Source organism: Bombus vancouverensis, chromosome 3, assembly GCF_051014615.1.
Source record: "Bombus vancouverensis nearcticus chromosome 3, iyBomVanc1_principal, whole genome shotgun sequence".
Classification (NCBI taxonomy): domain Eukaryota; kingdom Metazoa; phylum Arthropoda; class Insecta; order Hymenoptera; family Apidae; genus Bombus; species Bombus vancouverensis.
The window spans coordinates 12,846,656-12,874,368 of record NC_134913.1 but is presented as its reverse complement, the minus strand read 5'-3'; the positions used below and the strand labels follow the sequence as shown (position 1 = coordinate 12,874,368).

The 27,713-nt window shown below is 36.6% G+C and overlaps 1 protein-coding gene across 1 annotated transcript in view; it reads right to left on the bottom strand.

Moving 5' to 3' along the window:
- Positions 1-630: 630 nt before the first annotated feature.
- Gyc88E (Guanylyl cyclase at 88E) overlaps positions 631-27,713 on the bottom strand; it is a 28,827-nt gene continuing 1,744 nt past the window's right edge. Inside the window, exons 2-13 of the mRNA XM_033328221.2 lie at positions 19,479-19,672; positions 18,026-18,239; positions 17,262-17,535; positions 15,800-15,923; positions 15,186-15,327; positions 13,321-13,447; positions 10,943-11,147; positions 10,193-10,339; positions 9,121-9,253; positions 6,892-7,119; positions 6,357-6,686; positions 631-5,501 (exon numbers count right to left, since the gene is read on the bottom strand). Coding sequence (XP_033184112.2) covers positions 5,116-5,501; positions 6,357-6,686; positions 6,892-7,119; positions 9,121-9,253; positions 10,193-10,339; positions 10,943-11,147; positions 13,321-13,447; positions 15,186-15,327; positions 15,800-15,923; positions 17,262-17,535; positions 18,026-18,239; positions 19,479-19,646 — 2,478 coding nt within the window. The 5' untranslated portion in view covers positions 19,647-19,672 and the 3' untranslated portion in view covers positions 631-5,115. The remainder of the gene's footprint in view (positions 5,502-6,356; positions 6,687-6,891; positions 7,120-9,120; positions 9,254-10,192; positions 10,340-10,942; positions 11,148-13,320; positions 13,448-15,185; positions 15,328-15,799; positions 15,924-17,261; positions 17,536-18,025; positions 18,240-19,478; positions 19,673-27,713) is intronic.

Genomic DNA, 27,713 nt, shown 5'->3' with positions numbered 1-27,713 from the left:
CGGTACAGTTCTTGGTTGCCAGTATTGGTCACAGCTGTGTAAAATATTATTTCAAGTTGTAAATAGCAAATAGTCGTACTTTTTTTTTGGCAATAAAATATTTTATTTGCGAGAAAACTTTTTAAACGTGTTTATATTCAAACATTTATAGTCGAGATATTTCGTTTATTTTAATTTATTTTTGTCGGCCATCCAACGTGAATATTACGCTGGATTCTGAAATAAAATATGAATAATAATACGGAATAAAACGGTATTGCGAATGTGCACGTGATGTTACTCGATTCTTTATTTTTTATTTCAAGAAACGAACAGAGATGCGTTTTAAGGTGAATATAAAAGCCCTTGGTGGAAGGTAGTAAGTATTGCGTAATATAAATTTTTATTCTCGATATTTATATAATCGTAAGGATTAACGATTTTCAATCGCATTAAAATCTGGAGCAAGCAACGATATTCAGAAAATTATTCGTACAGCGATAATTTAATAACACGATCTTTTTCATATTTCGTAATACGTACGATGAGACGAAATAATAATATCGCGAGTAATTACGCTATTACAAATAACGTTATCAAGAAACAATTGCAAATTTGAAAATTACATATATAACAAGTTCTTACATATATTCGTCATTTTTATTTTAAGAAACAGGGTAAGTTTTTTTTTTGTATACAATTCTTCGGTCGTAGATTTAAAATTGAACAGTTTGAAAATACACAACGACTTCGTAACGCTCGTTATCTTCGTTTTAAAAAACAAAATATGTTGTTAACTATACACATTTAGTCTTTTAATCTTTCGTTATTTCAAAATTGTTTCTTTACGTATCTGCTATAATTCTTTAGATTCGCTGTAAAGTCGTACGTATGGTTTTGTAAACGTAACACGATTGCTATTCCTTTATCGAATTTATCGAGCAACGTTCGTTGACAGCCAACAGATATGCGATCGAAGAAAATTAATTTTCAGTTAAGGGGACGATATTAAATTTATAGAAGTTGGTTCTTGAATTGTTTTTATAAAATACAGCATAAATATTAAGAGATACATCCATAATTATATTGAAAATACTTAACATATTTATTATTTATGTTACTTCTTACAGCATGATATTCCTCATTAAATAAACCCAATGAAAATTCAACAGATCAATGTAAAAGAAAACACCGATTAACCTCGTGATCTTCCGTTGATTACGTGCCAATTGAATTGTTCCGAAATGAATTTATTACGCGAATTAAATGTAAATGAATCTATCAGACTTTAGCGTAATTTATAGCGCCAGGTGCAAGTTGTAACAGAAAATAGTTCTAACTTTATAATATCATCGTAACGAATTAACGCTTGAGATCAAGATTAATTAATCAATTAATGCAGGCAAACATTTCAAACGATATTCTTCACAGACAAAGCTTAAAATTAATTATCAAAAGATGAAGAAAAGAGACTACGTCTCCGCTAATTCGTTCGCTTATCTGGTCAATTTTTCGTTCACTTCGTTACATCTCATCTTATCGTATTTCGTCGATCAATCGGTGATAAACGTCACCTCCGTTTAATAGATTTAAAGCTATCGACGCGACGAACCATGTTCGCGAAAACAGAGATTACAATCGGATACGAAAGGAGTATCTGACAGAGAAACTGGAAGAGTCACACGCGACGAGTATTAAAAGAAACCTAAGTTCTTGGTGACTTTCTGCTTCTTATTCGATTTAAAATGTACGATACGAGTATCGATATTAACTTACGTGACAAGAATATACTATATATAAATTTCATTTAAGACACTTTTGAATTGCAATCGTTGAGAATTGCAGAACGTCGGTTTCGATCGACAACGCACACGGTCCACTTTCAAATTTCCGCTAAAACCAAGTGCTACTACGTTTCTCGCTTGTTCCCTTTTCGTGCGCCGGCCAAATCGCTGCAAACTGTCGTTTGAAATATTAAATACGCGTTATACGTACAGCAAACAATGTTATTCGTGCACCGAGTCGCGAAAACTATTCGACTACTCGCGGACAATGTATTGCGTGCGTTATACGAGAAAACATTTTGAAATTTGTTGTTGCCACTGTTACTGAAACTCGATTACCATGATTACATTGATAACGTTTCAAATCGATCTGAAGATGTCAGTACATAGAACTACGAGGCATTTAACGCGAACACGCGAGCAGGACGCGATCGAACGTGGAAAGATGAAAGAAGACCGTGAAGTAAAATTTGTTTATTCTTGACTTAAGCTTTTAATTATTAGAGAAAATCTAGTTCGAAAATTTATCAAGTATAATTGAACGTGGCCGATTTCACTGATTGGGCTGGACAGGAATAAATAATCGTTGTACGTGTGAGAGTAACGTTTGTTCGGGAGACTCTTCGTTTGCGAGAAAAATAAGTTTGAAAATTCATCCTATTTTCTTGAAAATAAAATTTTAAATGGGAAAATATCATTCTACGTTTCTGATTTATTTTCACGCGTAGAATAACTTCTCGTTGATAGTTTAACCCTGTCCAGTTTCGAATCAACCACGTTCGGGTGTACTCGATAAATTTTCGAATTTCATATTCTCGAAAACTGATCCGAGAAATTTGATTCCATACTTTTCCTTATTTTTCCGCAAAGAATCGCGTCCTGCCCGATTTTACGTGTTAGTCGAACAGACTCTGTATTTATATTTCGTAGAGATGACAAAAGTATTTAAAAACAGTCGATTAAGCGTTACATTGTTAAACCTGGATATTAACAATTATTATTGTTATCGTATCCTTCGGATGGCTATTTGTAACTGTATATTAATTTTTTATTAACGCATTTGCAATAAGTGTTTTGCAATTTTTATATTCATATTCAGACTGATTTCATATTTTACCAATACAATCGTGACAAGTATCGTAGTACTAATGAATTGTCGTTATCAAATACCTTTCATTATAGTACTAACAAAGTTTCAAAATGTTTAATATACAATATGCACATAAAATTGTTCTAAAATCGTAAGTGTTCTAATACTATCGTGAGTCAGTATACATATATCGTAAATAGACTGCGGATTTTTATACGTTTTTTGGGAAATCTGAGAATGCAAAAATACACAGAATGAAGATACGCGAATATATATACGCAAAATATTCAGAGTATTTTATCGTTTGTTAATATATTTGGTAGATAAGATAAACTATCTAGGTTTCGTTTTAATTATTTACAAAGATACGAAGTTGCTTAAATATCCGCAGTCTAATTATTTAATAACATCTATAGACACGATATTTCTATTATTTATAATCGATAGATTAATGTCGATTAAAAGGAAGGTGATGATAATAAATCTCTACCCCTTTTTTTTTTTGTTGTTGATCGAGATCTTTTCTTTTCGTCATTGATGTTACATCTTTCGTTCCTCGTAACATTAAAAAATTCAATAATTTAAACTACTATCTAAACGTTACTTTGCTTATCCTTCTTATGTCTGTAACGTATCTATAATAAATACTTTCTTAAAACAGCAGCGCTTAGAATTCTAAATTTATGTCTACGTATCTGTACATAAATTCAAAAATTCCAACATTGCGTATGAAGAACCATCCATCGTTCGATTCCCGACAAATTAATCGACGAACGTGCATTTTAACAGAAACGTTAAGGCATTTTTTAAAAAATGGAATTATTCAGCTTGTCTTACTATACTCTCTCTCTCTCTCTCTCTCTCTCTCTCTCTCTTCGGTATCGTTTTACGTACATTATCGGACAACTTGAAATCACTTGCTCAACTGTATTTTACATATACAGCGAATCGTCTATCAATTTCGTTTATTATTTCGATTAATTCGAAACATAATAGACATATTAATTCGAAATCAATGCTATGGTATCTCTTGCTCGAATAAAATTCCGCACGTAAAGCTTTCTTGCAAATTTTTACTTTTCATGGGATTACCTAACGATCTCATATTTTGAACAATAATGTACAATGACATGATATTTGTATATTATACGTACGATGAATGAAACGATAGATCTATAGTAGAACAACTAGAAAACGAAGACAACGAGAAACATGGAATTTGCGTCAAATGGCGCAATCTCGTCTCACACCGAAAGTGTCTTAAACTTATGCTGGCGATAGTGTAGCTTTATCGGAGTTCACACGTTGATAGTAGCGTGTGTCACCGTCACAAAGTTAACACTGCAATTCCAGTAAAACGTCGAAATTTATCTCTCTCGAATTTAATAAACGAAAATATTTCAAACGACAGTTTCCAACGACTGACGCAACCTCTGCGACGCTAATCCCGCGATCAAAATATAAAAGCGACCATCAGCGAAATATAAAGCGGGTTCCACGTCGTCCTAAGGGTGTCAGTGCTCGACCAATGAAAAATGAACGATATACTAAGTGTCCCACGCAACTTGGACAAACTGTCCTTCTGACACGCTAAAAGATAGAAGAGAGTTTCGCTAGACAGAGTTTCGCTTTTATCTTAATGTAATCTTAAGATCGTCCCTGTTTTTTCAAACAACGATAAGATCACGAAGATGCGAGAACTCGATGGCCGGCCATTTTTCGTTACAGAAAATCTCAACAGACGTGTCAAAGCAGACACGCGATATCTTTTGCGAAATTGAAAAAGTTCTCGAGTGGAGAACGCTATTCAGGAAACGGTGATTCGAACAAACGGCGCGAGTCGATGCTCGGGTGAACTCGCGACGAAAGTGTACGTTGTAATCGTTCGAATCGAACTGATATCGCGAGAAACGCCCAAGTACACGTACCAAAGTTGCGATCAAAGAATCTTTTCAGAATGCATTTGTATCGTCGTCGTGTCAACACTACTTGGGTCGTCAGTCTCTGAACGATCCTGCTACTCTAAACAGGTGATTTCGGAATATTCGAAGCGATTAATTACCATCGCCCCCGACTGATTTTGTCCAACGAATTTTCCTTTCTATCTTCTATCCTTTCAGAGCTGTAGCTTGTTCCAGTTGCGTGGGACACTCTGTATACTCGCAACCATGAGTTCGATCACGCTCGGTGTACACACCGTCGAAACAACGAGGTCAACTCGTCGAGAAGGCAAATCGATGGATAGACTCTCGGCTTGTCCTACTAGGCGATGCAGCATCCGTTGCTCTGATGGCGCGTTTTGCCGCTCTTCGACATCGTGAAACCAGGACAACACTGATCCTGGTGCGTCAACGACTGCGAGTTGCTGAGATCGCTATGGAACGTGGTGTAATTCTCTTTGCTCTTCTGTCGCTTCGAGACATCGGAATCGGCAGACGCAGCTCTGTCGTCGCGAGACTCCTCCGACGACGAGCTCGAGCTCGTCACGTTCAGCTCTGGTTTCGGGTGTATCCCGGCCGATCGATTCTCCGCGCGGGGCGATAAACTGTCCCTGTGCTGTCTGAAGTGTTCCTCGGTGTCGCTCACAAGGCAGCTGAACATCTCCGAGTTCCTGGTCATCACCGCACCCATCGAGTTCGACCTGCATTCTGAAAGTAGACAGGTTTCGAGGGAGAAATTATTAATGTTTCACTGGTAAGGATCACTATAATGAATAATGGCCTTCCGATGGCCTAATTCTATCGAGTTGGCCGAAGAGTTCGTTCGGTTTTTCTTGCAAGGTGTCTTTAGTGGCATTTAGTCGTGTCCCATTTCATTCTAAATATCATTGTTAGGGTCGTGCTGTGAAAGCTACCACATTCAGCTTGCATTAAAAAAAGAAAAAGGAGCTTGTCGAGATCGGCGAATCACCGCGTAACCATTTCGACGACAAATTTAGATTTCGAATTATTCGATTCGTCGGGGAATCTCTCGATAAGACGTGGACAAGCTGATACGTATAAGCACACGTAAACGTATAATTACGTCTGCCGCGTATTTTGGATCGTTGCCTTGTACAAATACAACGTTCTAATTAATTTCTTGTTCTATCTTTCCCTTTCATTTATCTTTCACTGTCCTCCGCCTCCTGGCTCTACTTTCAACCACCGAGTTAACGTCTCAACTGAAACTCGAGCTTAGAACGCGCGTCTCGTGTTCCTCGTTCTCTGTGCTTTTACCACCTAAACTTGTCGCATCGCCTAAACTTCGAAAACATGAAAATCCAGACGGAAACGTGAAATACGAAACTCGAACGGTAGAATGTAAAAATACAAAAATATCGTGCGAAACTGTAAATTTAACACTCGGTTCTATCTTTACCGAGTATCTTCTTACATCTCCCAATGGATAGCTTTTGTAAATTACAAGCCATCGAAATTTCAGACTCTTCGCGCTCTTTCTAGCATCCTATAGCGCAATCGTGTTTACGAGGAAATGATTTATTGTTTCAGAATTTTAGTTACCTTTCGAATCGGCGTTCTTCGTCGGTGAATTTGCCACTGATCGACGAGCAACGTCTTGGAACGTGATAGGCGAGTAAATTCTTCTTTCTTCAGGGATGAACGTCGAATCTGCAGGCGTTGGCGAGACAATATTCGAACCTCTCCTAGACAACGTGTCCAAGCAATTTTGATTTTCGTACATGGTGGCTGCCGTGAAAGCAGCCGGCGTCCCTGCGGATACTCTCTTCTCGGTGTTTCTCGTGTTCCACTGTGTCGGTTCTTGAATGGTAATTCCTTTCGTCGATGACGATCTATGCTCCCTTTTTTCTAACCAGTAAGTCTTCATCGTACCTGAAATGCACGCGATATTCTGTAATGCTGCACGTTTGGAGTCGTTTCGAAGCCACCTTTTTCGACCATTTCGTTGGATCTTGACGATATTTGTAATATTGGATTGGCAACTAAGTGATTGCGGATTTTCCCATTAGGTGGTATTGACAAAATCTGCAATCACTTAGTTGCCAAGTCAATATATCTCATAATGCTAATTTCATACCTTTACCCTTCACTTCTATCTCCCCTCGTTCTTTAACTTTATACGACGGTGACAATAGTTCTCGCGTGGATTCTGATATGTGTATTTGCATTGCCTGGCTGGTTGCCTCCATACGAGATGCCGTGTTCACCGAATCGCCGAACAAACAATATCGTGGCATTTTCAAGCCGACTATACCGGCCACCACAGCACCGCTATGAATACCGACTCGTATTTGAAGATGAAGACCTGAAGTAAGAAATTACAAGAGTGTTACAATCGCTAGAAAAAAAGAAACGAAAAGAAGAGAGGAGATGAATACGCAGGACGAAGGAGCCACGTGTGATTTCAACGACTTTAAAGTACGTCGTCGATATCGTCGTTATGAATCATTTTTTCCCTGTACATTAGGTTGTCCCAAAAGTTTCTTTCGTTTCGTAAGCACATAATAGACACGCAACGGTTTTTGCTTTATATCATTTTATTGAATTACGATCCATTTTGTTGTTATTGGAAAATGTTGTGCGTCTGCTATTTCCTTCTAAAGCGAAATTAACTTTTGGAACAAGCTAATATATGTCGAAGATGAAAGGATATCGGCGCCTTTTTTTTTGGAATTTTTAGGAAGACCCCCAATACTTTAGTCTGGACTTTTCATTATGACTGTGCTTAAATAATAAAACTTAGAAGTAGTTGTTTATGATTTAATCCGATTATGTGTGCCCGGCATTTATGATAATAGGTTGGGTTCGAAGTGACACAGCAGATCGCTGAACGTAGCCACAGTCACGGAATGGACGTTTTTACCTAACAGAGTTACGGAGTAATTGTATAGCACTCCTTAAAAATATAGTTGACCCGAGGGGTACAGAAAGATACGGAGAAGAGTATATAAATGCAGTTCGACTTGGACAAAGAGAGTTAGTTGAGTTCTACTTGTACTGTGGACAAGTTAGTTGAGTTCTACTTGTACTGTGGTCAAGTTAGTTCTACTTGTACTGTGGACAAGTTAGTTGAGTTCTACTTGTACTGAGGACAAGTAAGTTGAGTTTTACTTGTACTGTGGACAAGTTAGTTGAATTCTACTTGTACTGTGGACAAGTTGAGTTCTACTTGCACTGTGGACAAGTTAGTTGAGTTCTACTTGTACTGTGGACAAGTAAGTTGAGTTCTACTTGTACTGTGGTCAAGTTAGTTCTACTTGTACTGTGGACAAGTTAGTTGAGTTCTACTTGTACTGTGGATAAGTAAGTTGAGTTCTACTTGTACTGTGGACAAGTAAGTTGAGTTTTACTTGTACTGTGAACAAGTAAGATGAGTTCTACTTGTACTGTGGACAAGTTAGTTCTACTTGTACTGTGGACAAGTTGAGTTCTACTTGTACTGTGGACAAGTTAGTTCTACTTGTACTATGGACAAGTTGAGTTCTACTTGTACTGTGGACAAGTTAGTTCTACTTGCTGTGGACCAGTAAGTTAAGTTCGACTTAGACTTTAAAAGAAAACACATTAAAAGAAAACATTTGCTACCCTGTTGACCGTGGATTCGTTAATTGAACCTAAGATCATTGTCATTAGCATCTCGAGTATCTAATCGCCACTAATCATATTTGTACCAATAAATATCATCCACATTCTATAACAACAATGGCTAATCCAAATGGAGATTCGTTACACGCCGCAAACCCTAATGAGATATAATAGTGAGATACTTCTAACGAATCATTTTTAATAAAATTAATGATCAAGTCTTCGAAATATTCGCAAAAATACGTTTACCATTGCTAAGTGCTATATACAGTGCTAAGCGTTCTTTAACATTTCCTCTTGGCTCAAGAGTGAATATTCGCAGTATTTGCGCATTATGGACGTGTTAGGAGGCGAAAGCGTGGGCGGAGGAGGAGCAGACTCGTTGTTCTACTTATTTGAAACCGAAGAAAGAATTTGTAAGCGGCAGAATCGTTTAATCCTATACAGGGTGAGTCAAGCTATGGGAATGGAAAGAACAGATCGTAGGAGGGAATATTAATTTATATAAATAACTAATAATATTTCTATAATGTCGCTTTTACTAGCAACGATATACACGGTGAGCGTGAAACGTATCTTTCCTTTTTCAAATGAAATTCAATATACGTAGTATCTGTACATAAATCAATTTTTCAGAACATTTCGCGAAATATATCGATCTTCTTAACGCGAACAGAATTTTATCCGAAATATAATTAAGTTACCTGCCGCGGAAATTTACCTGTGGATCGGTCTTTGAGATCCGTTATCGCTTCAACCATATCGAGCGCCATATCGCACACACGATCTGCGTGATCGTTCTCCTTCACTGGTGCACCAGATACCACCATGTAGGCGTCGCCGATAGTTTCAACCTAGCGGAACAAATTGCAAGGATTGTCATCAAATATACGGGAAATATTCAATACCCTGGATGAAGAGAACTATCGAAATACGTGGAAACGAACGTTTGACCCTTTCGCCTCGGCAGTCCAGTCCGCCTAAGTACTGTCACTGAACGGAAACGCTCGCCAGAGATACGCACAGTGCGCGTGGTTGCTGTATATACGTTTTCCTAAGTCTTAAAATAACAATAATTCTTGTAAGAACCGTATATGAAATATCGTCTCACTGTCAATGGATTTAATAAATTTTTTAGCATGAAACATTATACGATCGTTTGAATGTTTGAAATATATTGCGTGAAACGTTTTCATGTTGTTTCAACAACGAGTAACTTTAAGAAGTGATTAACAAAATATGTCGATAAAATCAACAGAAAATGTTCTGCCGATAACGAAAAAATATATTATTGACCACAGATAGCACTTGTATATGCATCATTTGGATGTCGGATATATGGGGTGTCAGACCCAGGAGTCATCGCGTATAAGCGGCGCTCGAAGCGAAAGGGTTAAAGCAAACTAACCGTGCTGGTTCTCAAGTTTCTACAAATTTTCCATCTCCTCTTCTTTCGCTAAGAATACAACGTTCCCGATATTCCGACGAAATAATTAATTAAATCGTTACTAATTGGTGTGATTGAAATATTCAACGATAATTTCTTCGTACGTAATCCGCTGAAATATTTGATACCTCGAATGTTACGTATGGTGGTATTTTTTTTTTTTTGAACGTTTTAACGTTAGAAGAGTAGACTCGCATCGAGGATGACGGAGAACGCAGCAAGATTAAGAAAGAATTTTGAAAAAGACGCGCGGTTTCTTTTAATGATCGTGCGTCGCGTTGTCGAATAAAGCAAGAGAATGATTTTGAGGACGAATAAATGTCTAACTCTTACTACCTAAGAATACCTTATACACCCGGTTCCGTTCTGTTAACGTGTCGAAAAGGGAGTACATCGCGTTCAACATGGACACCACCTCCATCGGTGTGATTCTGCTGCAGATCTCTGTAAATGTCACTACGTCCGAGAATAAAATTGAAACGCTGTCGAACATCTGAAATAGTCATGATAGTGAAACGTGTTAATCAATCACGGTCAGAGATGATTACTCTTCTTCGACATCCATCGCTTTCACGTACGATAGCGTAAATGGTAGTCGTAACGAGAGGACACGGTACGTAATTTCGGTAAACGTAGCAATCGATAATTTCGTAATTATTTACAAAAGGAACGATCTGATCGATTTCAACCACTTTGAAATACGTTGTCAAGGTCGGTGTTCCGAACAACTTTTACCTGTACGCGTTATTGCAAAGTTTCTGTTTCAATGAAATAATTTGGCAAATAATTACCGATAACTTTAGACGAGAAACAATTTCTAAAATAATACGCTAAAATGTTCAAAGATTCGAAACTGTCGTGTACGTTTGTACATCGAATCATCTTGTATCGAGTTATAAAGTTCGCGATGAAAAATGTGATTCGCGAAATCTATAAAGACGTTCGAATTCTACAATTTGTAACATCGACGATGACGAGAAACTGGTTGCTTTATGACAAAGAAAAATACTTTCGTAGTATCGGTATTCGATGGATGATAGACGATTTATTAGCGTATAACAGACAACGAAGATTCGTTTTAAAGCATTGCTCTTACCTCGCACGTGTCTATCGGACTCTCGCCGTTTCTCAAACGATCTGCCACCTGTTTCGGTATCATCTGATACAGCAATTCGTCCGTGCGTTTCATCTCCTCGTCCAACTTTCTCATAGACTCCTCTAGCTTTTTGCTTTTCAATTGCTCCTGGTCTAAAGCTAACTTCAGTTCCACCGATTGTTGAGTGCCAGCAAGCATCAGATCTCTATAACAAAAGGGTCACGTGCTTTCTATCTATACAATCTGTTTCATCATAATCATCGTGATACTGGTTTTTCGCAGCAACCGAGCAACTGTAGCACTCGCACACGCACTTTGTATTTGCACTTACGCTTCACATTTGCACTCGCACTTGCATTTTGTATTTGCACTCGCACTTGCACTTTGTATTTGCACTTCACACCTGAATTTTCTGTTTGTTCCTTGCGCTAACGTTCCGTACACGCTGCACTTTCAAGTCTGCTCTCAAGAAGTGGACTGCAATGTGTACGAAACGTTTGTGCAAAAGATAAAGGAAAGTGCAAGTGCAAGCGCATGTGCATGTGCACGTGCATGTGCATGTCCATGTGCATGTGCAAGTGCAAGTGCAAGTGCAAGTGCATGTTCAAGTGCATATGCATGTGTAAGTGCAAGAGCATGTGTAAGTGCAAGTGCATGTGCAAGTGCAAAGTGCAAAGTGCAAAGTGCATGTGCATGTGCATGTGCAAGTGCAAGTGCAAAGTGCAAAGTGCAAAGTGCATGTGCATGTGCATGTGCAAGTGCAAGTGCAAGTGCAACTCCAAGTGCAAATGCAAGTGCAGGTGCAAGTGCAAGTGCAAGTGCAAGTGCAAGTGCAAGTGCAAGTGCAAGTGCAAGTGCAAGTGCAAGTGCAAGTGCAAGTGCAAGTGCAAGAGCAAGTGCAAGTGCATGTGCATGTGCATGTGCATGTGCAAGTGCATGTGCAAGTGCAAGTGCAAGTGCAAGTGCAAGTGCAAGTGTAAGTGCAACTGTAAGTGCAAGTGCAAGTGCAAGTGCAAGTGCAAGTGCAAGTGCAAGTGCAAGTGCAAGTGCAGGTGCAAGTGCAAGTGCAAGTGCAAGTGTAAGTGCAGGTGCAAGTGCAAAGTGCAAAGTGCAAGTGCAAGTGCAAAGTGCAAAGTGCAAAGTGCAAGTGCAAGTGCAAAGTGCAAGTGCAAGTGCAAGTGCAAGTGCAAAGTGCAAAGTGCAAGTGCAAAGTGCAAAGTGCAAGTGCTGCCAAGAAACCAATATCACGACGTCTCGCCACTGTGAAAATTTTAAATGTAAAGGTAGCTATGATTAGAATTGCGTATAACAATGTATCGTGCTGATAAATCTCTATGGATATCGCGTACGAAATTCGTCTCTCAGTCGACGTTAATTGGCAAAGCGCCGTTTGTTAAGAATTGTGAAAAGTTTATCGCTCCTTTTCTTAAGAACAACGACTGAAATATTAACATTCTGGGGCTTAATAAATAAAAAGAAAAGTAGAAACTTTCTAAAGTTTTACAGTTAACCCATTAAGGACCAACATTCGTCTGTGATTTCTTTTTAATCGATTCTCGCTATTTGTACCGTAATTATGAGAAAGAATTCCAAAAATTTGTTTAATATTCCTCTCTGGATGCTGTAATTTTTGTGGAATTTGAAAAAATTGAAGTACTCTATAGTACTGGAATAAACTATAATACTTGTTTGCTAGATTATTTTTTGTTTCCAATTTGTATAATATGTTCATTGTTCTAATATATTTCTCAACCTTGGAAAAATAATAATCTACGTCCTTTTAACAACGTTGAATTGTTTTACTTATTAATCACTAGTTAATCCTCTTACTTTTTCTTTTTCCCTTTTATTGTTATTCTTATTGCGTTAGGCTTTCGCCCGTTACAAGCATAATTAATAAACGGTAATAGGTAAATAAAAATTTAATTTAGAAAGATGAAAAATAGATAAATAAAGATGAAAATAGATAATACAAATTTAACAAATAAAAGTGAGAGTGTAACGATACTACAAAAGCATATAAATAGATGTGTAAGCAACAAGTAAATAACAGATTGCATCAACAACGGCTGAACAATCATCCCAATGATCCAATGAACCCAACCATGAAATTATTGTACACCAAATAAAAATACACAAAATAAAGAGACGTCGCTTTATACATCTACCATACAAATTTAACGACGTAAGTTAAATAATATCGATAATATCCATGTCAATTTATTGTATGATAGATTGCTCGTACGCAGATTATAACAAAAGAAAAAAAAAATGATACGTAACGATACCTCGATAAAATTTTCTCCGAATTTAAACGAAACAACATGTACATTAGGGCAACTTAGGAAGGCAGAAGTAATAAAGAAATGCACTGATACCTGCTAAAGTCATGCATCGATAGATCATTAATGTAGAGACCCGTTGCGATCAGGGAATTCAAATCTGGCATAACGGGCGTACCAAGATACATCATCATCTTCCAGTTATCCATGTATATCATCTGACCTAATGAACGTCGTGGATATTTGTTACAAAGGTTCAAACAATCAATGTTGAAACGATGAAATTGCTTTGTGTCTATCGCGTTCTTACGTTGTCTCGTATTTTACGAACGCGAAACACGCGGTTCACTGTATTCGTTTCGAATTAAATCGCTCGAAACGTTTACACGTTCGAATTCGGAAAATATTTTAAACTATACGTGTTACTCGACAATATGCGTTCTTTTTTCTCTAAATCGATGATTTTTAAATTGCAAACTAGAAGCTTCCATTAAATAACAATGTCTATGTATTACACTTTTGATACGTACGTAGTCTGTTCCAAAAGCGTGTGCAAGATTCATTTATAGAAACATTTCTGGGTAACATTTTTCGGAATTAGAACGATCGCCATAGTCGACGATGATTTTCTCTTTTCTTGAGCATATGGGTGTTTTACGGCCTCGGTGTTTCAAACGAGATAATAATTCTAGTATCGATAATTTGCTAATGGTTCTTCTCATTATTTCGCGTGTCTTAATGCCGACGAACAAGGCTATGTGTAACGTGAATATTTTAATAAACTTCCCAGTCTACGATTGTGCGAATGTTCTTTCTCGGAACTAACAATCTAAATTATAAAGCAGACAGAGTCGTTATCTTTGGAACAGACTATACGTAAAATATAGGAAATAGAGTAAGAGAACTAAAAAAAAAATTTTTTTTGTCACTATCGTCTATTAAATTAAAGAAAAAACGTTGCAAAACACGTGTCGTTCGAACTCAGTCGACATAACAGTTAACATAGAAAATCACCGCTATCTTCTTCGTGTTGCATAAAAATGATTTATAAACTTGCGAGACACTCTGCATGTACATAATTTCAGGCGACGCGTCAATTTAATCAAGAATTCAAATAAAAGAAAATATGGACAAATTATACTGCAATTACGTCATACGAGGATGATACATTGAGAAGAAATTTCAAAGACTCTGATTAAGTTCATATTTGTTTCGCTAATTGACGGCGACGTAAAATCAATTTAAAATCGGCAAAGTTTTTACAGATAGTAGAACTTTTTAAGTTAAAATTGTTGTCAAAGTTAGCAGAGCCCTTTGCGTCGGTAGGCTAATTAATTCAACGGAATAATTAATATATTTACAAAAGCACGTAACAACGTGGCGATAGCAAGTAAATTTGTATAAATTGCAGCAATATATTATCCAATAACGTGGTATGTTAACTACAGCCCGATAACAAGAGCTACGATCACCGAGTTTATTAGGCTCGGTTAATTAGAAATTAATTAGAAAATATACGACTGCCCGAAGTAATCGATCGAACAATTTCTGACAGAACATCGATCGCTGCTTCGTGTGTTTCCCGCCTTAGCCGTGAGTCTTACAAAGAAAATGCTTGTCTTTCGCTAGAACCGTTCACGTACCTATTTTATATACATAGATATACGTTATCGTAAATAATATTTCCATCGTTCGAGGTGATAATGTCGAGGGACACCGATACACGATCTAATTTAAGCAAAAAAGAACGAGCCTCGATGTAACAGCGAATGTTTCGCCTCGTTGTAAGTGGAATATTTGTAAAAGCCTAAAACAGTACGAAAAATCGAGATATACGATACACGATATAAACAAATGGTATAGTGTTAAATTCTTTAACGAAACAAAATAACAGTATCAAGTGGGAGAATAATCGATCTTTACGAGTGTAAACCGTTAAATGGAAATGTCAAAGAAATTACCTTTCAATCTCAAGGTTCTGTCATCTACCGAGTCGAGTTCGTCGCTCAATAAAATTTCATTTTTCTGTCGATCCGGTGGCCGTTCTGTGAGAATTGGTTCCACGGTGACTAGCTCGAAGATATTATTCGTTCTGTTTAAAATCTGCAAAGAACAGGTCACGATTATTTCCGTGAATATGCGTAGCTTATTTTAACGATCTAATTCGATGTATGAACCTAATTAAAGAAACGAGACCTGAACGAAGATTTAAGTATAACACAAATTAAACATAACAATTTAAGATATTTTTCCCTCGTAATGTCCATTTTGCTGAGAAATGTGCAAAGGTTCGTGGTTTAAATATACGCAGAAATAAAAGCTATACATGTAAATTATAACATAGAACAGGAGTAACAAGGAAAGACAAGATTTTGGCAAGATCCAATGAAGTAAACTGAGGAAAAGAGAGATTAAAGAACGACATAATGGTAAGAAGATATTACCAAAGGGAGATAGTTCGTATTGCCAGTTGAAAATAAAGGAAAGCTGAAAGGGATCAAGGAATAAAGAAAAGCACAGTACAGAATGAGCAGAGAGGTGAGAAAAATAGAACATTTTTTAAAAATATACGTACCGAGTGAAATTTGAATGCAATGAGTGGCCTGACAAGGTCGAAGAAGTGTGTAATCTTTTTGCCAACTAGATCGGGTAATATTACCATCAAGGAATTTCCGATACTCCTTACGATCATGTCTGATCTAAAAACGAAAGCTTAATTACGCGCTGTACACGCGGATCGATCGATAAAAAGATAAATAAATATCATTGGTAAAGATAGAAGCTTCACCAGGATAAGGAAAATGTTTTATTGTATTATTTATAAACGATGACAGTCTTGAGATTTTCTGACCGAGACGTTTCTGCATTGCCAGCATCGCAACTAGCTTCATCGGTGACCTCTAGACACGCACCGATGCTGTATCAGCTACTTGCAACGGAATATGTGCATTCTTTATATTCCAATGTTCCAAATGAAATAATCCGACAGTTTTCGAGAAGAACAAATTGCTTGACGTGTCGTCAGCGTTGCAACTAGCTTCGTCTAGACACGTCACCGATGCTGTACCAGCCAGTTGCAAACTAGCTGATCAACCGTGGAATATGTAGATTCTTTATGTTCCAATGTCCCAAGCAAAGTAATCCAAAGGCCGCTGTCCACGAAGGGTCGCGCATTCGTATGATCTTAGACTGTGAATTTTGCCAACGTTTCGAGGTTCTCAAGTAAAAGGATCGAGGTGGATAGGTCGTGATAGGCACTGCTGCTGGTGTACGAGATTTTGTCTTCATCCGGGTTGCCTTCTTCTCAGTTAGGAATCGCGTAAAAGCCCGGACTGTGAGCGCCGGGATTCAAACCTGGTCTTGAACGTTCGTAACCAGTCGCGCAAACCACAGCTCTGCCGTCGTCTGGCCGAGGATAGGGTCTTTGTGTAGCAATCCGTTGGAAAGTTTGCTGTCGAGTGCCGCTACAGGATCAACCTGTATCGTCCGTACAATATCCTCATTATTTATTGACAAATTGGATTTTCGTCGAGAACCTCGAAATATCGACGATGTTATTGATCAGCTGAAGACATCTGTCGGACGTGCATCTGTCATCGAATTGAGCCGAATTTACGTGGTTTCAGTTTGGCGGAACACGACGAACGAACGATGCCCTCGTGCTCGCCTGATCGGCGCAAGAAACGAGGACGAAGGCAGCGTCGATCCGCCGTGTTCCTGCAAAGTGAAAGAACATAAATTCGGCTATGACATCGCCGGTAACACGTTGCAACTATAAAGAACGTAGCGATCGAGGACGAAAGCGTGACATTTTAATAACGCGACAAAATGTGTCCTGCTAGTCGTAGATGGATCGTCCAGCAGACCAAATGTCTTGCGCGTCTACGAAGCGACTCTGATGGACACGACGTTCCGCTGACGTTCGTGGACAGCGAGCCTAAGAGTTTGTAACAAGATTCCTCGGAACTTCACGGTTTGTTATTCGGTTTTCTTGATATTCTATGAACGAAAATGTAAATAAACTTGCTGCAACATACCCGAAAACGATACAAAAAGGAAATATTTCAAACAAGACGGAGGCTCCTATTGGCAAATGCTTCTCCTCGCGTGTCATAGTCAACGAGGCTTGGGTAAAAGCTCTGTTATCAAAGGTGAGCTGAAAAGTGACGTGCACGGTGTCGAATAGAATCTCCTCGCGCACCAGCTCGATCTGTAATTCCTTGTGATAAAAGTGTCGGGCCACCTCTCTTATCTGACCCATCGTGTAATAAACGAATCCGCGTCGTTTGCTCCTGTAATGGAGGGTCAGGCCTGCAATGCACGTAATGAAAGTAAATGTAGACCACGAATTCTATTCTTAGCCGATGATATTACGAATAGTCTGTTTTTTCTATTTTAACGCTTCGTAATTATAGACCAGTGAGACTGGGAGTAACGAGGATGACAGTTGATGATGAAAGAAGTACTTTTTGGCTAATAGACGCGTGCTCGATGCTGCTTTGTTCTTTCGCTGGTAAAAATGTAAAATCTACACACTCGCAAGGGTCACGCCGATCGACTCGGAAAATTGAAAATTGGGCAAAAATTACTTCTTGACGTTAAAAGCGCTATTTTTTGTAAACTTGCGGAAACGAGTGGTTCATCTTTATGGAATTAAACGTTCTTCGTTCTAGCTGGACCAATGACGTCGCAAAGCTTATTATAAGAAATGCGATTGATCGTTTTGCTTTCTGAGATGATCGTGTGAAATGACGAATCTCGTAATTTCGCGGTACATGCGATTCATTTGGAAGTTTTTTACCTTGCCGCGTCTCGTTCTCGCAAATAAACGAAGGCGCTCTCATCCTAGGGTAGGAGAATTTCAGATATTCGTGTAAATTGTCCAATCCATTAAGGAAATCTCTTACGTGACGCCCAAGTACTGAAAGCACACGATCATAACCGTACTGGCCAACGAATCCTACGAAGTGTACACCCATCTGATCGAAAAATTCTTTTTCCGTTACGCCAAGTACCTGCAGTACAAGTTAGAAATGTATTCGATTGAATTAAACGATATCAATACACAGGGTATACAGTATAAAGGTACGTAAGTGATAAGGTAGAGTAAAGCTTTTCTAATTAACCCATTAAAAAACCAGACAGTGAAATAGCACGTGATAGTCACGTAAACGTAACATTAGCGAGGAAACGTAGAAAGAAAGTGGTCTGTGTACTCTTTCAAGCTGCCTATGTGCAGAGTGAGTCACCTAAGAGTTTAAACTGAAATGTTCTCGATATTATTATAACCGATTAGCTGTTTTCGACGAGTATACTCGTCACGAAGAAACGGCAATGTTTCGTGTTGTAGCGAGCCCTGTAATTCAGTAGTAAAATTAAAAAACAGTCGTTTTATTACAATTCTTAATTCTTAATTCCATGTTATAACAGCCACGCGTACTCTGTGTTTGACGAGTATACTCGTCATCGCTTAGCTTTTGCGACATATTTTAGGTACAGGTTTTGCAGAGTTTTCAAAGAAGTCGAAACAGCTAACTGGTTAATTATATCGGAAAATGTATCGGATAAAAGTCGAATGGCTTCAAGGGAAGCATTTTTCTTTCGACGAAACTTTTTATTTGCACGTGTTCTTTTCTTCAAGTTTGTTCTTTTAAACAACGCGTGTCTCACCGATGTGTGTCTCTTAAATGAAAACTTTTAGTCTTAATGATATTCATTAACTATGCTGAATATGCCGAGATAAAATAGTCTTGCGGACAACTTGTTCGAAAAGCGAGTAGTTTTGAAAAGCAAATATGAACTTGACCATCGAAAAATAGCCATGTTGATTTCATCTTCTTTTCATTGTACAAGAAAGAACATTTATTTATGTATTATCGTTTGTTTCCAATTTAAATCCAAATGAAAAATAAGATAAAACAATAAATTATCTCTGGCGTCGTTCAAACGACTTTTGTTTAAATAAGAAATCTTATTCGAGATTAAAATATTGTTTCATTATGTTATTTATTATTTAATTGGTAAATAGGACCTTGACCAACACTGACTATAACGATATACATATATGGAAATAACTTAAGTACCTAGCACAAGTATTAAGTACATAGCATTAGTATTAGTCTGATTAAACTTCATCGATACCTACTTCCACTAAATGTCCACTTATTTTTGTCTCCGACTACTGTAAGTCATGTGTTCCTTTTACAATCGATCATTAATCATGCACTTGCGCAACGAAATTAACAAACACATACGTGAATAGCCTTCTTCGCTAATCTCGGTATAAGGTTCTCAGGGTAGACCTGATGAACGCTGAAACTAGGTTGATCTACGGATGCTTGTCGTCGGATCTCCTCCCATCTATCTTCCCCGTACACCTGTCGTATGTACTCGGACATGTTTTCCAGAATTAGGCCGTACATCTTCGCTAATTTTCACTCGTTTCCTACTATAAACAGAAGAAGAAGAAAAAGTATAGAGAATGTAAAAAAAACGAAGAGTTTGATAGCTTGAGGTTCTTATTTCATTTTCTACGCATCGATCTTTCCGTTAACATCAAATGATGGGATAAAATTGGATTTCCAGTCAAGTTATACGATTTATCTTGTAATTCGCCAATTTCTGTTACGAACGATGCTTACTATTCGATGTAACGAAGTACAAGTCGGAAACTTGTTATTAGTGGCACGATAAATAGTACAATATTAAATTGCCACAAAAGTTCTTTTCGTTTTATATGGAAATAATGGATGCACAACATTCTGTGTTTTATATTATTTTACTGAATCATGTGTGGTCCATTTTATAATAGTAGAACAAAGTAATAGAAACACAACATTTTATATTTTATGTTATTTTATTTTTGTTTTATATTATCTTATTGAATTGTGTAGGATCCTTTGTGTAGTAATAGAACAAAATAATAGAAGTAGAACATTTTATGTTTTGTATTATTTCATTGAATCATGTAGGTCCATTTTGTAGTAGTAGAACAAAATAATAGAAGCACAACATCTTATGTTTCATATTATTTCACTACATCATGTATGGTCCATTTTATAATAATAGAACAACATAATAGAAGCACAACATTTTATGTTTTATATTATTTCATTGAATCATGTAGGTCCATTTTGTAATAATAGAACAACATAATAGAAACACAACATTTTATGTTTTATATTATTTCATTGAATCATGTAGGTACATTTTGTAATAATAGAACAAAATAATAGAAACACAACATTTTATATTTTATGTTATTTCACTGAATCTTGTGTGGTCCATTCTGTAGTAGTAGAACAAAACAATAGAAACACAACATTTTATGTTTCATGTTATTTCACTGAATCTTGTGTGGTCCATTCTGTAGTAGTAGAACAAAACAATAGAAACACAACATTTTATGTTTCATATTATTTCACTACATCATGTATGGTCCATTTTATAATAATAGAACAACATAATAGAAGCACAACATTTTATGTTTCATGTTATTTCACTGAATCTTGTGTGGTCCATTCTGTAGTAGTAGAACAAAACAATAGAAACACAACATTTTTTGTTTTATATTACCTTATTGAATTGTGTAGGATCCTTTGTGTAGTACTAGAACAAAGTAATAGAAGTACAACATTTTATGTTTTGTATTATTTCATTGAATCATGTAGGTCCATTTTGTAATAATAGAACGAAATAATAGAAACACAACATTTTATGTTTTATACTATTTCACTGAATCATGTATGGTCTATTTTGTAGTAGTAGAACAAACTAATAGAAGCACAACATTTTATGTTTCATATTGTTTCACTACATCATGTATGGTCCATTTTGTAGTAGTAGAACAAAATAATAGAAGCACAACATTTTATCCGAATTTTCGATTATCCGAGGTAAGCACCGATCCGCACCACGCCGTTTTCTTAAAAACGAAAAGATCGATTATGATCGTGAAAGCCGATACGATGATTAGTCAAACTGTTAACGTAAAATATCGATCAATTGTTATATTGATCGCTACGGATGTAACATAATATAGATAGGATACAATATAAAGTTTGAAGTGGCTGCCCGTAAAATATTTTTCATCCGAAGACGAAGAGTCTTCTGCGAATGGGCCATGCAAGATTTATGACACAAAGCTCGTAATATTTCACCACTTTACATCTGTATAATGATTCAGCATGGAATTAAAATGAAATGCTTGTCAGATATGAGCGGAGTGCATTTGATTTATTTCCGAAATGCTTTACATTTCAAATGTTTCAACTTAATCTTCTTAAAATAGTCGATGCACCGTGTACAGAAAGAAGCAGAAATCCGAGAACGAAGACACGTTGAAACAAAGAACGATATATTTGTAAAAGGAAAGATCACATGGGGGCAACAAAATCGTAAAAGTTGTAAGAAGTTAACTTTGTGTCGCGTTCAGTTGTAACGTTACAATTGAATCCGATAATAATCAATCTCGTGCCTCGGTGATGCACCGTAAAACGAAAACTAGAGGAAATGTTAGAAAATACTTTATTATTGAGAAAGAAAATACCTCGATATCAGCGTAAATTTCGTATTTCTTAAATTACTTCTTAAATTTTTATTCTCCGCTTTATTGTGTATTTTAATTGTGACGAATTAATGTGTATTTTAGTTGTAACGATAGAAAACCAGTTGATCATAGAGTTATCAATGATATGTCAAATACATGATACATACATGACATTAAGTTTAGAAAATTTCTTAAATTTCCTAAAACCATAAGCTTCTTGCAACTTAACGCAACGACAACAAAATAATTTAACAACAAACAAGATCTCTGAAGTGCGAAATGTAATAATACGTATTCTGATTTATATTTAACTAATGATATTGTTATATATGCAATATATCTGCATATACAGTATATCATAATACCCTACACGTTTCAAATTAATTTCCAATTTTCAATTTTATTACGTACATTTAATACGATTAATATTCGACGTGTGAAAAACCGAGAGATTTGTTTCCAGAATTTGCTTCCTCCAAGAAGATAGTGTAAATTATCCTCCACATTTCGATTCATGAAATTACCCAAATATCTTTTCTGCAACTGAATTATTATCATAGCGATATCTGTTCTATGGTTTCATTTCTGACTTTCTACCGTTCTATCAGATACACTTGTCAGATAACTGTCGATGACTATGTGCATAAGTAGATCGCTTGCGATATCTCGATAAAAGCGATGCTCTTAGAAACTTGACTTAACTTACATTTAATTATCCCGTTTCGAAAATAGATACAGCCGCTCGCAAAAGTGTTCGAACACTTAGCACGATAAATTTTTATCAACACGTTGTGCGCACTACGCGAAACATTCGGAAATTTCGTTGCCAGTGTAACGAGCCACTGCCATCGTCATTATAACATCGTGATTTATAATTGTAAACTTTGAAACAAATTTTTAAAAAATAATAGTAAACCATAGAAATTACGACAAATTTATTGCCAATTTTTTTACACCTGGTCAGAAATTGGTACGTGGCAATTAATACAGTTAATGATAAAGATGATAATCATTCAGATATCGTGGCTTATTAATATAGCGAATGACCGACTGTTCAAATACTTTGGTCGTCTTTGCAAGGTATAATACGTACGTCCAATAGATATCTTCTAACGTTTATATAAAATTTCACATTCGTTTCAATTATTACGACTATGATCGAGATGGTCGTGTTCCGTTACAGTGAACTTTATATTTGAATGAAAATGTTTTGTACAGGGTGGTTGGTAACTGGTGGTACAAGCGGAAAGGGGGTGATTCTACGCGAAAAAGGAAGTCGAAATACAAATTTTTCGTTCGAGGCTTTGTTTTCGAGAAAATCGACTTTGAATTTTCGCTCGGTACGCGTGCGGTACGTTATAACGGTCTCAATGGAAAAATTAAAAAAAAAAATTTTTATTCTATATTTTCGACTTTTTTTTTCGCGTAGAATCACCCCCTTTCCGCTTGTACCACCAGTTACCAACCACCCTGTATATAAAAAAGTTTCTAAAGGATCGCATATTTCAATTAATTTCAAGCGATCTTCTAGCCTAATTACGTTTAATGATTTTTAGACGATTTCCAATCCTTGTCATAAGAATAGATACGTTGCAAACAGTCTTGTCCGCTATATGTTAGATAATTGTGTTGTGTAATCTTACTGCGCGTTACGTTTAATTAGAAAATTTCGTTCCATCGATTATTTTTCATCTCGCTTGTATCAACTGTTGGCAAATAAAACACAGTAAATATAAATATAAATATAAATGTCACAAAGTAGTTGTAGTAAGGTAAAAAAAGTGTCACGAAAGTTACAATATATATAAATGTTACGTGTGATTCCTTCAAGATTCCAATAATTACAGACGATACTTACAGAGCTTACAGAATATTACAAACTGTCTATATTTCATTGAAAAGATCGTACATTTAGAACTTGTCGGAATCGTGTTAATCATTGGATGCTTAAGTCGATGAGCCGTCAAAGATACGAATGGTAAAGATATCTTATATTCGTCATAGTAATATAGTATGTCTAAATTTATTTTTAAGTAATTAAGTAAGTTATTTTTAACTTTTAAAATTATTACTCTCAATTGACCGGTCAATATGTCGATTCGATAACACGGAAATTTTTATATCGTTTCGTACGTTGACATGAGACCAATAATACGGTTAAAAAATTTAAAAAAAAAACTATGCAATCCAAATGTAAAAAATTTCTAATCCGGAAAGAAAGGACCGAAGCGATGATAAATCAGGAAGAAATATAAAAAGTTTGGAAGAGCGAGTTGGGAATACTTTCGCGAGCCAGCTGTATGCAAATATCCGACGCAATCCGATTCACTTAACTCAACTATGTTAAGCAAACTGTTTATTACATCGCTTCTTGGCATTGATACCAGGTCGAATAATAGAAAAAGCTGGATTTTATATTTATTGCACAAAATAAACTTTAGAAATCTTCTCACTTGTCGCGATTTATTCTGGCCCGTTGCTGTCGCTGGACCAAGTCCTTTTACCATAACCGACGAAAATAACTGAAGATCAAGGAATTCGCGTTGGAACGATATTTCCCGAGCGATACGCGGGACGATTTTGACCGCTTTCGGATGCTCCTCGCGTTTTTCGATTATGATGATCACTGACCCCGCGCACCAAAGGACGAGGTCTGGCCGACGGTTTAGCTTGAATTAAAATCAAGCGTCCATATAAGTAAGAGCCTGGTTATTATTAGACCGTTCACAATTTCGCTCACGTATGCACCTTTACCGATGGATATACGCGGATAGGTTCGCCCGCGGATGAAAAACGAGAGTCCACCTTCCTTTGTGGCCGAACGTAGCTGCACGATTTTTCAGCGATCGCTTTTACTTTTCCTAGCGTGGCAGAATTTACCGAACGTCGATCGGACGAATTTTCAAGTTGCGATAAATAAATAAAAAAGGAGAAGTTTGACTTTGAGTAATTACTTTATCGATCATCGTATTTTTAATATTTACTTTTTTATTTTGTTATTGGTCACTGTTTATATGGTAATTCTATTTCGTGTAAATTATTTCTTTTTTCTTTTTCTTTTTTTTTTTTTTTATCGTATTCCACGTGTTATTTCGTTGAGCTACGATTTACAGCGTCTGACATTTTTAACGACAACACGTAGTGTTAAAAGTTTTATCGTTTCGGTAAATTTAGAAAATAATCGAATTTGCTTCGGAATTTTACTTTCGCGTGTTATTTCAATTTTAATTGCGTTTAAACTTCATCGGTCGATCACTTTAACTTTCAATCGCAGTTAAATTTTTAGCATTTCGTTAAACCTTTGTGCTGCGAGTTATTTCTCGCGAAATAATTACGATGGAATTTGTAGAGATTTTGCTTTGCAATAATTAAATGAACAGGCGAGTTTTACATTGTGCGCGTACAGAAAACGAAACGATTTCAATGTTAGCATAAATAACGACGTATGATCAAACGTCGCGGTTCTAGATCGTAGAGACGATATTACGCAATTTCCAAAAATATACAGTTATTACATTATCTACTAATTTAACTCGTCCCATGCAATTACGTGTTTCCACGAAACCAGCTGAGAAATATTCACGCTTAATATTTATTCTGTTAACATTGGAGACGAACCAAAGGATCAATTGGGTCACGTTGACCTATTAAAAAATCAGCAAGGGTCGTTAATGCCACCGATAATTAGAAAAATGTTCATTTTCATTTCGAAATTCACAGCAACATTAGCTATTTATGACTTTAATAACTGACTTTTCAAAATAGAAGAAAAGATGCTTAGAAACATTTCGAATTTTAAAATGCCGCTTCTAACTAAATACTTTGTTAAAGAATATGTGCTAATTGTTCCCGATTTAGAAGATTTCGTGGAAAATAATTCGATTAAATTAAATTCTTCAAAATTTCATCAATCCCTCGTTGAATGTGCTTTTATAAATAACAACAGCTATCGAGCTTTTCCAACGCCTACTTTCATTCCTATTAACTCTAAGGGACCATTTCTCTTCTGCTCTCAAATTTCTTCTACTCCGATCTTTCGTCAACGTTACGTAAAAAAGGAAAGAACGTCTTTCCCCAAAAACCGTCTGTTCGAAAAATTACTTACGATCGTTCAGGTCCAGTCGATCTTAACGAGCAAATCACAGCACCGTGGAATTCAAAGAAATTGTCAATTATCGTACATTATCCTACAGATTATTAGAAAAGTGGACGAAATTGAAAAACAACGTCACCAATGCGAAACGTTCAAAACTAGTTTTATTACCAAAGAACAAAATTTCACTCGCGTTTCGATTATTTACCGATGAAATTATACCTTTCACGATGCAAAACTATATCGCTTGAATTTTGTAATACCATCGATACTCTCTCTCTCTCTCTCTCTTTCTTTCTTTCTTTCTTTTTCTCACGATAAATTTCGAACGATCAATGGAAGCACACATATCTGGCAGCCGCATCTGCAACTTCTATTTATATGATGGACTAGCGGAGGACCGCGGAGTCACTAGAAAAATATCCTGAAATAAACACCCTCCCTATTAATGATTTTACTTTAACGAGCAATTTCTGTTGTGAACGCCGACTACGATCGGTCCAACTTTTATCCGAGGCTTCTTACGGCTTTCGATGGAAAAGAAATTTTCACGCGTAGGATCGTTTATGCGTGTACCATTCGATGGAAATACACATTGGCAATTTTCTGCAGATTTTCTTCTCTACGTCGTTCCAACGTATAGCGTTACGAACAAATTCTAGGACTTTAATACGTTTAAAAAAAAACAATTTCATTGGTTTCGCGACTCTTTGGAATTTCGGATAAAGAAGAAATTTCCCCGTGTAAGATAATTTATTATACAGTGTAATTTATTATAATTTACACCACTCGGATTCAAATACCACACATTTTCTTGAAAGCTCGCTGCTACCTGATTTATTGGATTTTACTCGGTTCCCGTTATTTTACGTGGGTATTTTTTAACGCGTGCTTAGTATCGTTGAAAAATTCTAGGATTTCGAGAAATTTTGCAAAAAATTGCCAGGTAGTTCGTACTCTGGTATTTGGCGAAAACTTTGCGAATTATCTTGAAATTTCAGCGATAGAGAACTTTGCACGTGTTTAATATGCGCATATTTAATGCACAAGTTTAACGCTCGCGGGAGACATCTGCTTCAAGAGAAAGAGACTGCACGACTACTTTAGGTAATTGTAAGGACCTTTTCTTTCAAAGATTCGCGGATTTTATTCCTTTGTTAGTCAGAAATATTTTAACGGCCGGTCTACGATTCCGCGACGCTCATTTTCTTGCATGCTCAATGATACACCGCCGCGACATTTCGTTCTCGTTGTATTTACGTTTTTGCATTTCGCGTAATAAATGCATGCATGTCTTGAATACTTGTTTTTGTTTCAAGCACACGTCATGAACATGCTACGACGATTTTCATCTTTTAACCTCGAGTAAACGATATCGAAATAGTAATCCGTTCTCGTGTTTCGTCTATCAAAACACTGAACTATCGTTGCGTTAAGAAGCTTCTGTTCTCGTTAGAAATTTTCTAGAACCGAGAGGCGAACATTCAAACTAGACAGTCGTTGAATCGACGCGTTTTGTGTTTCGAATAATTCCACTTTTGGCGTTCTGTTGCTTTCAACGTTACTTAGTGCGATAATTATAGTTGAAGGATATTCGACGAATAATTTTTTTCAATTATTTCATACGATATCAAGTAGTTCCAATTTTTTGTTATTACAATTTTGATCAAATCACATCGAGTTTCGTCCGAGACGAAATTTTCACGAACGTCAATTATCAATACTTTGAATTTGAAAATTACAAAAAAGATAGTATTCTAATGACTGAACTGGGCAAAATTATAATATCTTCAGAGTGATAGTTATTTAAAGATCAATTTCTTTGATACACCTCATTAAGGAGCTCTG